General features: G+C 38.0%; 1 protein-coding gene across 1 annotated transcript in view; it reads left to right on the forward strand.

Annotated features, from left to right (window-relative positions):
- The first annotated feature begins 676 nt into the window (after positions 1–676).
- The window catches only part of RASGRP1 (RAS guanyl releasing protein 1 (calcium and DAG-regulated)), a 40,056-nt gene continuing 28,801 nt past the window's right edge, over positions 677–11,931 (forward strand). The window contains exons 1-2 of the mRNA XM_010574284.1: positions 677–768; positions 2,047–2,216. Coding sequence (XP_010572586.1) covers positions 677–768; positions 2,047–2,216 — 262 coding nt within the window. The remainder of the gene's footprint in view (positions 769–2,046; positions 2,217–11,931) is intronic.

Here is an 11,931-nt window from a genome sequence, read left to right on the forward strand (position 1 = left end):
CGGGCTCCGGTTACCTGCGGCGCCGCCGGCGGGCCGTCCGCCGGGGGGACGCCGAGCGAGGGGCCGGGGCCGCGGAGCAAGGCTGACCCCTCCGCGGCGGGGGACGGCCACCTGCCCCGGGTGTCAGTTCGCGAGCCGAGGATCAGTCCTCGGTGGCTTCTGCCCCACCGCCGAAGAGCGTTCAGTGGAAACGCAGGGTGCTCGTCGCCCCGCGTCGCCCCCCAGCACGGCTTTAATCTATTTTTCAAGTCAAGCAACTGCTGCTGTAAGGGGATCCGTTCGGATGAATGGCTGGTTTCAGCCGTGTCACCGGCCGAGTTTTGCCTGTCCAGCGTTGACACGTCGGCCACAGTGTTATTGTAAACTTTTTTGGGGGTGTGGACACTTCAGTTTTTCTACTCTCTGATGCCAAGACCTAAAGTATCTTCTGCCATAACTCCTACTTCATTGCTACTGCATTTCTAGGATCCTCTGCCCTGTGTTGGAGAGGCACTGGAACGAACTCAGGAGAGGGGTTTGAGCTTGTAAAAAGAAAACCCGGAATCAGGCCTTTGCTCTTTTCGTATGAGAACAGGAAGTCAGATCACAAAGCTAAGAGGGAAATTTAGAGAAAGGGGAAGGGAAGAGAACATTCTTTGCGTAGCCCCTGTCAGCTTAACTACGGGGGAGCTGGGTGATGGTCACTGCCTCTGCGGGGTCAGGCCTGTATGTTTCTGACTTTGAAATGACGGAGGCCTGGGGTCAGTGTTGGGTTATAAGTGACATCATGTACAGTTTTGTGGCTTTCCCAGCATTCAAATGAGACAGAAATTTAAGATGAGGCTTGAAATTCACTGGGATGAGGTAGGGTCCAGTCTGTCTTCATAAGGCATGCATATTTCCAACTTCATCCAGGAGTGCCTATATGGAGATGTTTATGTCTTTTACCTTGCCTGTCTGTATGTAATATGCACACTGGATAAATTTCTATGCCTTTTCTTCCCAGGACTGTCAGTTTATTAATAACGTCTTGCATAGCGTTCCAAGAAAAGTTGTACGAAAACTTAAGATAGCATCTTAAAGATGCTGGAATCACTTGTTTAGAAAGATGGTGGAGTGTAAATTGTCCCTGAAATAAACCCAAGTTTTATTGAAACAGCAGTGGTTGTTGCCCTTTTGTGAACAGTATGGTTATGCTCTGAAGTCAAATTTTGAAGTGGTTCCTGTTATTTGCAGGCAAAAATGTTTCAGCACTTTTCATCGATATAATAATGTGCCTATTTACTATTTCACATAGAATTATGACCTTATATGCAAACAATGAACAGCCTTTAATATTATCTGTAGACATACACATTCTTGAAATCTAAGATATTATATCATCAAAATACAAGCCTAAAACCAGATATGTGCTTTATTTTGGTCTCTTTTACCTTTATTATTGAAGACATTAATTTAGTCACGTATGCGATTTTAAAACAACTTAGTAGGAAAAAGTGGTATAGAACAGATGCAAATTAATCTGGGTTTTTTGTTTGTTTTTTTTTAAATTGTGAAACATGCCACTGTGAAGTTGCACTGATATTTTGTTTACTTAATAGTGATTTTCCAAATGAAATTAGTAAAGCTAGTCTGGCATTTTTGAATGTGTGTAATATTTGATTATAGTTATTTTTTTCTCCTTTACTTTTGGTGGGCACACAAATATGTGGTCGTAGATTACTGCATAACAGTGTTCCTGTTACATAGTTTGAGGGGGTTTATGCTTGTGCTGAAATCGTAATGTAAACATAACTCCCCAACAAAGAAACAAGACTTCTGGTAATCTTGACAGATCATTGAAGGAGCTCTGTAACCGTAGCCTCTACAATCCACATTTAACAGGGGAAAAAAAAGTCATTTACTGAGCAGTCTCTTTGGTGTACGTATTAAGTGGGAGGGTTATGTCTTTCAGCACCATAGCTACAGGGACTTAATTGTCCTTTAAATCTCTCCTCCTTTCCCATGTAGTGTAAAATTTACCACTCGATCTTCTTGTATTTACTTCACTATTGTGCTTTCTTTTAGGCAACCTGCCCAAGCATGCAGCACTGCCCCTGAATCAGCACTTGAGCTGAAGCAGATCAGTCATTGTCCCAGCGTCTCAAATCTTACCCAGGTCACAATGGTGCCGTTGGGGCACTTAGCCAAAGGGGCCACTTTGGAAGATCTTCTTGAAATCTGCATTCAGTCTTTTGGTGAGTGTCTGTACGTTTTTAGAATCGTATTAATTCATTTGTGTCCTGGCTATGTTTAGGTCACTTACTAGTGAATTACATTGATTTATTAGTGGAGTAGAAAGATGTAACTGAGAGTTTTCTATACCTAGGTGACTGCATATTTTTATAGGTTTCTGGATCTCTTTATGCATATGTGTGTAATATGCTAAGAGGTTAGTGTGACTACTGCTTTTTCTCTAGAGAATAAGACAAACACCAGTCATCTATACTTCTATGTGTGGTTTTTTGTTGTTCCTTCAAGTACCAATTTGGTAAACTTCAGCAAGTAATCACTATATTTTGCATATTGCAGTAATATTCTCATCATGTCTGTAAACAACATGTTTATATCAAGCATTTTGAAATGACCAGGGCTATTTTTACACTAGGTGAAATAACATTGGGCTGCTTTCTGTATTATTAGTACAGATTTAAACTTGATTCTTTACAAAATAGAAAGAATCCAAACAAAAATCACAACTGTATACCTTTTTGAGGCTATCAGTTATCCATTTATCTTTTTTACAGTAAGAATTGTAATATATGGACAAGCCTGAATCTTGCCTGAGCCCTACGTCCCTAGTTTCCTTTCCCAACTTTTTCATTAGTACATAAGTTTATTTTTTATATTATTAAAATATGTTAGTACTGAAGGCACTCAAAATGATTCTGAATAATTTGCGTGATAAGTAGTGCATCTGTTCGTTAATGCTGTGTCTTTCAGTGCTGTGAGCTATTCCCAAAGCGTATGTGGCAAAGTCTCAGTTGCAGAGTGGTCCTTAAAAAAATAAATGTACTTGAACACCCACTAAGCTCTAAAATAATTAATCTATATAGTTAAATAGTAACACATAGTGCTGATCGAGTGATACAGCACAAATACTGTACAAACAATCCCTAATCTTTCATATTCATTGGAATTTTTTTTAAACTTTAAAGCCAGCATGTGTAGAAAAATACATGTCTGAGAAAAGTCGATGAAACATGTAATTGTCAGTAAGGTTTTTCTTTTTGGCTTCTTTTCTCTTCCATTTAATTATTGTAAAGAACATATCCACTGCGCTGCTATAAAGCCCTAATTCCTAAATGTTGATTCGTATTTTTATAAGTTTTGGCTCACTGGGGGTGAGATAAGACATCTAAAGCACGTGTAAGGCCTTTATACAGTTTTAATATTTTGACTACTTGACCAATAATACTGTGTCCACATTTCTATGAAAAAATGGTACTATAAATGTAACATTATAAAAATCTAGTAAAATGATTACGGCGACTGATTTCAAGTAGTGTAGGCGAAACCCTGAATGGGAGATTATTGTTGGCTTAATTATTTTAGTACTTTTTTTAATACTCTATGTATATCAACTTAGACATGCTGATGTGTTCTTAGATTCCTGGGCATCTGTATATTATAAGGACTAAGGTGACAAAAAAAATCAAGTGTACCTGTCCAGTTCAGCTATATATGCATGTGGATCTTTCTAAAGTGTTTCATACTTCAGTTAGAAAATTTACCATTGCCCACTAAATAGGGTTTTCTTGAACCTTGACAAATGGTATGTAGGTCTAGCAAAGCGAATTGTAGTGCATCTGCAAACATAATCTTAAACTCATTAAGGACTGCTAGAATTATAATGTGTGCTGCAGAAGTTTAGACTCTTCATTGGGCAATTCATAGTAGTGTCTGTATTTGTACATCTTCTATGACATTATGCAGGTTCTTAAGCTATGTTGGAATTTCCCTGTAGGGTATTTAAATAAATTGTAAAGTACAACTGTTACAACTATAAATAACCTACGTAACTAAGTTCCTTAAAGAAGGTTTTTGTAGCTACCAACAAAAACACTATGCAAAATTCATTCACATCGTTGTGCTGATAAAGGAAGAGATGGAATAAACTTTAATCTGGGAGTTTGAGGAGGGGTGGTGGTAGCAAGAAAAATGGTGGGGGAAAAAAGCATTTTTGCTGAATGATTGCGAGTAAACTGAGTGAATGAGTAAGTCTCTTCCCGTGCATAGTATTAAAGTAAAGTTGTCACCCTGTACTCTAATAGTTCTATTCAGACTGAGGTTATATCTTCAGTCTCAGATATGCTGAGCTATAATATTTTGTATATTATTCTAGAAATTCATTATTGTGATCTCAGCAAGTTTTATTTCAATATTAAAAATACAGAAACCCCCAAGTTATAAGCACAGATTTGCTCTGTATATTTTAGGTTTACTTTCTGGAAAAAGCCCTTGATTGATTTGCTGTCTAGGGTTAAGGAGAACAATACGCAATAGGTAGAGATGATGATTTGTCACATTTCAGAATATATACTGCATCATGTTAATATTATGTGTACAATTACAAATACAATTCCGACATAAAGTATGCAGCTAAATTTATGTTCCTGGACTCAATTATACAAGTTTGGAAAAAGCAAATAATGTGTAAGAGAGGCTGCTGTCAACAATGGTGTGTAAGGGGAAGTTGGCAGCCTTTTCCTATACGCAGAGAATGTCACAAGAAGGTCTAACCAAGAAGGTATTAAGAATTAATACAGCTGTGAAGAACACAAGTATGAGTATTTATCTTACAGTATGGATGAGGGGAAAAAGTGAGAAAGGGGGATATACTAAGTTGAAGTTAAGAGTGAGAAAGCTAAGCTTGCCACGGTGTTGTAAATGAATTCCAGGATGTTTTGTAGAAAGACAAGTTTTGTCCAGAGAGCCAAGTTTAATCCAAAACCTATGCAGAGGAGGCAAGGAACAAAGATTGGATCTTGGAGTTAGTGATACTGTCTGTGGGTCTACAACAGTGCTGGGTAGAAGATGACACTAGAATGTGGACAAATTTATTTTTTAAAATTTTTTTTTTTTTAAGAAAAGACCAAAAGTTTATTCAGTGTAATTACCTTAAACATCTACTTTGGGATGATTAGTGTGTGTTCTTTCACCTCTCAAATTTGGTCATCTTTAGCTTGAACTGATGAATGATAGGCATGTGCTTTAGTGACAGAAATAATGAGGGTCATATGAGGGAGTGTGAAGTCATGTAGATGTGGTTCATGATAACTACATCTGAGAGATCAGCTTTACACCAGTGTTTATTCAATTGCATGATGAGAAGGAGATGCTGAAAGTAGAGGTTTCTTCAAATCCCATGAAAGGTTGCATCAGGACGTGTAAGATGAATTATCCTGCAAATCCATTGCCAAAAGAAAAGGCAACAGAAAAGCCAGGATGTAAGCAAGAGTTCAGGAAAAATAGCATGATGGGACGTTGAAGGCAGGAAGTGTCTTAGAAAGCAGTATTGGTCCTGAGATTAGGAGAAGATTTGTAGACACTTGAAACCGCTCTTATCAGTTTAAGGAGAAGAGATTTGGTTATATAGGACAGTGATTCAAAACACATTCTACATGACTTGGAAGGTCTCTCAACATTGTAAGTAGCTACAGGATGCTGTTACTGCTATGATCTGGATTGACAAGAAGAGCTGTGGAGCTCAAGTAAATGCATCACATGTGATTGCCTTAGAAAAGAAGAGGAAGTGTAGCATGTAAGTGGAGCTGACAACTTTTAAAGATGAAAAAGTGATCGTGTGGAAAGAAAGAGCAGTCATAACAGGGAAATGAAGGGAAAGAGAAATCAAAGAAGGGAAGAGAGTGCTTAGAGGGGAAGAGCAGGAGGTAGGGCAAAATCATTGAAAAGACTAGAAAATACAGAGGATTCAGTGAAATCTCTCCATCAGAGAGGTGAATTCTGAACAGAAAGGTCATAAAGAGAAAATTAAAGGTAGATGTTCAATTGGCGACAAGATGGCTGAAGTTGTGAGTTCAGGGAAGCAAAGAAGTAATAAATAGGTCTTGGCTTGGAATATGACAGCTTCAGGAGGGAGATAATTTATTCTGGAGAAAATCTTCATTAGTGACTGTGATTCTGGAGTGGAATTGTAAGTAGAACAGTGACTTTAACCCCCTGCATCCATGTTTTTCCATTATGTAGTATATAAAATGCCTGGAAAAGAACGTACTTTGACTGGCAGACAGTTCTCTGAAAGTCAATATGGCTTTGTCTCCTACTTTGCTGCTAGCTGTAAAGACACTTAGCAGCTTTGTTGTTGAAACCGACAGAGTAGGGTCTGCTTTGCTGGTCCACAGCCATATTAACTGTTTAATGCTGACAGTTCAGTAGAACACAGGAAGCATATGCCTAGTAGCACAGCCCTACGTTTTGCTAGTTCTTCTTACAGTATTGTTTGTGAGACTGCATAAATGCATCTTAACATATATTTAGTCCAGAAAGTGTTACAGATCAGAGAGGAAAAATATAACAGCAGTGTTCACTTCACTGGATATCTTGTTAACTGTATACCTGCTAACTACAGAAATGAAATAATAGTTGTTCCTAACACTTTTCACCCTAGACTGTCACGCTACTGTGAGCTTGATGTTCTGACTATGTGTTAGCAAGTCAGTTTCTATTCTAGCAGATACTTTTTTTCTGTTTGTGTCTTCACTACATGTTTGTGCATGGTAAGAGGTCCCTGTTTCATTCCTTTGACTATAAGCGTTTCTCTTTATCTTATAAATGTACTTTTTTTTTTTTAATCTTGAGTAAGGTTTAAGTGTGCTTATTTTTTTAAACAAATACAACTTTCAAGTGTTGGATGAACTATTTTAACATGCATTCAAGCTTATAGACCATGTAGGGTCAGAGGGCCTTTTCCTTGCCCACACAAAACATTTGTTTAAATTGTTTTTACAAGTGTTTAAAAACTCTGTTGCAATCGGGACAAAATGTATCTTCAGCATAGTGTCAATTTGTTATGTCCCTGGAGTGTTACTTAGAACTACCTAACAAAAAGTTCCAAGAGTGCACTGGAAAGTCATTATTCATACAAACACTTGTGTCCTCCTAAAAACATCTGAGGGTCATTTAAGAGCTGAGAAATCCCTAAGATCTCAAAATTTTAATATTATGAAGGTATTTCTGTCCTTAACCTTTGAGTGTGAGATCTTACTCATTTGCCTCTTACGTTTGAGTACTGGAAGCATGTATATTGTAGCACACGGAAGACCTATGCTTATTCTACAATTCAGGCACTTCAGTTACTGCTAGACAAGATGAATGTGCTCAATGGAAAAAAGAAAAAATGAAACATCATCTTTAAATGCATGTCGCCATGTAGTGTCCCTGTGTCTGGTTTCTTAAGAGAGATGTAAGTAAAGTGCTTTAGGAAAGCAACCAAAATATTTCCCAGAGCGTGTAGCATAATTCTGTTTGGAAGATGAGCCACAATAAACTGTTTGCAGTGGAGTTAGTTGTTTATACCGCTACATCAATCTTCAATATGAAAAAAAAAAAAGATTAAAATAAGATTTAAACCCATGGCTAGTACTTTTCAAAGCAGTTAAAAATCATAACCTCAAAGATTAGCAATGTTATTAATAGAATTTAGGTGAACCTAGTGCAATTTGCAACTTCTAATGGTCATAATACTCTTGGACAGCTAGGTGTAAGAGGAAGTTGTGATGCAAATTCTTCTGCAGTGTCTGATCAGTGCTAAGCTAGCCTGTTGCCTCAATGTGTGATAGAGATGTTTGTAAACAAACCTTAGAAACTCTGGAAACCACTTCCAGACTGATCTGGATGAAAGATGCCACAGAATTGTTTTGACAGAAATCAGAAATCTGGCAAAGGTGCTGGTGCTGGTTGCCTCCTAGGTGCTAGCTGCCTAAAACTGTACAAGTTAATCATAGTTAACATTTTCTAGAATAAAAAATAACTACATTAGCAGAGCGGTCTAGTTCTATGAACTGATAGTTTTTATAGCTCAATTTTGTATCAATATCATGCAAAAATATATCGAGTCTTAGGAATTCTTTGAGAGCCAGGTAAGTAATGCATCCATTTTACAAACAATGAAACAGGCAAGTTAACTCATTAGGAGAACTGTAGCCATCTTCTCTAAAATACAGAAAATTTTGAAGTTTTATCCAGTTTTTCTGCTTTCAGTTATCTAGAAAAACCCATTCTACTCTTAACATAAGTACTTTCTTCCAGTCTAGTTAAAACATACAATAACTAGTAAAACAATCACAGTTCTAGTATCAAGTTTATCCTTTTACCAAATTTACCACATACCAAATTCTAACATAGAATTCTGACTCAAAAGCAGTTACATCTTTCAAGGCATATGCACACCCACAGAAGGCAACTTTGGTCCCTTACTTTTTTCTGTTAGGTTTGCCTGAATAGGCATTTGTTTTTATCTTGTGCTCCACAAACTTGCAGGGTTCTGCCCCTTGCCCCTGAAGCCTAGGCTGAATGTTGAGGTCTCCAGACTCCCCAAAAGTACTTAAAGTTTGTTCATGGTATTGTTCCGTATTAAAATGTTGTTGATCATTGTGTGTTAAGTAATCTGGGTGCGATTTGGTCATATACAGTGCAGAAACTTTAGTATTGCTTGGCAAGAGAAACTATGTTAATGATCAATTAATGACATTGTGGGAACAGAAGAGTCATTACCGCTCTGCAGAATGCATGACATTGTGGGAACAGAAGAGTAGTTACTGCTCTGGAGAACACTAAGTGCTGTTTAGCTAACTATTAAAGTTAATTGTGATTGTACCAAAATGAAAATAGATTTCATTTTTAACCTGATGTCTGTGGAAGAAGTTTTCCCAAAGACAAGCAACTTGGATATCTTTATATTTTAAAGTTCCATTTAGCTAATTTGACTTCAGTCTTTTCAATATAATTTTCCAAAGTCAAGAAATAAGTAATAAAAGAAAATGAAGAAAACTTAGACTTCTTGCTTTATGAAGCAGTCTCCCATTTAATTATATTTACCACAGTGATGTGATAGAAAATTCTATCTTCATACCTCTAAATATAACTTCAGCAAAAAAAATATAACTTTTATTTAGCAATGCAAAAAAGCTTAGATAGCAATAGAAAATAATTAATTCTCCTGAGAATGTTGTATGAATTTAATTCTTATTCCTCAATCTATGTATGAAGTTGAAACAAGAAATAAGTCACTTGTTCTTTAGGCTTCCCCATGCATTTTACTTCCTGTGTTGTTTGGTTTGTGTGTGCTTTAGTGTGAAGTCTTTTAGTGTTTTGCTGTGTATCGCCAAGTATGAAGACATGTTTTTACATTGCTTTTTTAAGTCTGAAAAATAAGGGGCTTCCCTTAGACTGTTACATAGTTCAGTAGATCTTTCTGTTATGCAGGACAGGCTGGAGATTAAAAGCTAAGGTAACTTTCTAAACATGATATCACTTTTTTTCCCCCCTGTTACTGAGGTAAGACAGTGCAAGTGCAACCGCTGGCAAAAGGCAAAGATAAGAGGGTACCTGTTGGGAGCTATTAAGATTACACTTGTATTGGTGATGACTTCAGGAATCCCCAAACACTGCAGTTTTAATACTCAAATGTATATGGAGGTCACTTTCAGAAAAATTCAGTGCCTTGTGCCGCCTGTATTGTGTCGAAAGATCATTTAGAGATATGCAGTAATATCTTTCTTTGGAAATATGGAACTCCTCCGGCAGAGAACAGCATGAGATGTCAAGAGCTTCTTTTCAATTTTAACCTTTACATTTTTTGGGGGAAAAATACTCACCCTCAAAATACTCACTTTGGGTATGGGTGAGATTGTCTTCTCTCTTCCTCCAGGAAACCAGTTATGTTTAATGTTATCTCCAGTGTGTAGTGTTACTCTTTTAAAAGTGTACATTTAAGAAAAAAGAAAAAAAAGTACTTAGGTTGAATAACATAGAAAACAATCAAATACCTTTATTAGTAATATTAACAAATGCCCTGCAACAGTACTTGGGAGGCATAAGACTCTTGCTCTGAACTAGACCAGCTGATACAATGGGGCCAATAAAGCTTACACTTGAACACATGTGGGAATGTTTCTCTGAAAATTTGGCATACTGCAGCTAGCTTGAATTGGCAATTGGGAAGCTGCTTCTGAATGCAGATAATTTGATAGCAGTACCTGGTGATTAGGTATGTTTTTTTAAGTTTGGAATGAAGCTGCGTGGGGGTTTGGGGGGTTTTTGTTTGTTTGTTTTTTAACCTTTGGTTCTTGTCATCCATGGTGAACAAGAGATGTTTCAGTCTAAGGGTGAACTGTTGTGGTTTAACCCCAGCCATCAGCCAAGCACAACACAGCTGCTTGCTTACACCCCCCCCCCCGCCCAGGCCCTGCAGTGGGATGGGGGAGAGAATTGGAAGGGTAAAAGTGAGAAAACTCATGGGTTGAAATAAAGAGAGTTTAATAAGTTTAAAACAAACAAACAAAACCAACAACCAAAAAACCCAAACGAAACCAAGAAAAACATGTGATGTGAAAAAACCTAATTGCTCATCACCAGCCAACTGATGCCCAGCCAATCCCTGAACAATGGCAGTCGTGGCAAACTTGAACTCAGTTTTTGTTGCTGAGCATGACATGATATGGTGTGCAGTATCTGTTTTGTCAGTTGGGGTCAGCTGTCCTAGCTGTGTCCCCTCCCAGCTTCTTGCCCACCCCCAGCCTACTTGCTGGTGGGGCAGTTGTGAAAAGGCATGCCCCATCTGCTGGGTTAGAAGCTACTTTGCCAGAGTCTGTAAACACTAATACTAGAGATATATCTGTAAGTTAGAGAAAAGACTAGAAAGCTGAGGTATGTAAGGGAGGGAAACAGGAAACAGTCAGTCAGAAGTACTGGAGCAATAGTAGAGTTGGAGCATGCATCAGTAATGAAAATCAAGGCCAGGAACTGGGATCTAAGTGATCTGCAACATCTTTGAGTCCCTAAGAGGAAAGCAGCTTGATGTCTGCTAGTCCGTTACAATTTGAACCTTTGGATGGGGCTGACTTCATACTTCCTTGGATCTGATAACTGGCTGCTCCAGGATCAATCATGCAGTTAGAGAGAAGCTTGTTATAAAACACTGCAGTTGTGGGATGAGTAAGTATGAAGCATGCAGCTGGGTTCAGTGGTCACATAGTGATACCAGCCTCAGAAGTTTCTGATTCTGTTCCGGGAGTCTCATTTGTCTTATCTATCCATGCTTATGACACACCAGCTGTGTGGCCAGGCATTACACTTGAATTATTTAAGAGTTGCCTGCAGCTCAAAAGCTGCACGTGGCTCCAGTATCATGATTTAAAGCCTTGAAAAAATCTTGAACACTCAAATGATGTTTTGTAGGCTTTGGAGAAAAAGACTATTTGATTAAAAAGTTCTTATCTAAATTTGCTAAAATCAATATTTTAAACATGCTGTAGAACAATATATGGGGGGGTGTGTGTGTGTGTGAACTTTCTATCTTGTTCTGTGTACTTGATCTGAATTTCGAAGGCTAATGGAATGCTTTCCACCCACATTTCATTTGGTTTCTCTCAAAGTACATTTTAATTTTTCAAAATCATCCCATTTCGCCTTGACAAGAGCTTTTATCTTCTTGTTTTGATTTCAAAGAATTACCCACCCAGAGTTCTTTCTGCAAGATGTAGCTTCCCAAAAGCTGTTTCTGAGAGAGGGTAATGGCTTTCCCTTGAGGTTTTTCTCCCCTAATGTTCCCTACCCTCACATAGTACAGTCTTATTATCCTTTTTGGATGCATATTAGACTCACTTGTGTCTTGAATATATCTGCATTGTTAATGAGTATTTGGAGGAACAGCAGTGGGTTTCCCCCCCC

The sequence above is a fragment of the Haliaeetus leucocephalus genome, unplaced genomic scaffold (genome assembly GCF_000737465.1).
Source record: "Haliaeetus leucocephalus isolate CR32 unplaced genomic scaffold, Haliaeetus_leucocephalus-4.0 Scaffold417, whole genome shotgun sequence".
NCBI classification, from domain to species: domain Eukaryota; kingdom Metazoa; phylum Chordata; class Aves; order Accipitriformes; family Accipitridae; genus Haliaeetus; species Haliaeetus leucocephalus.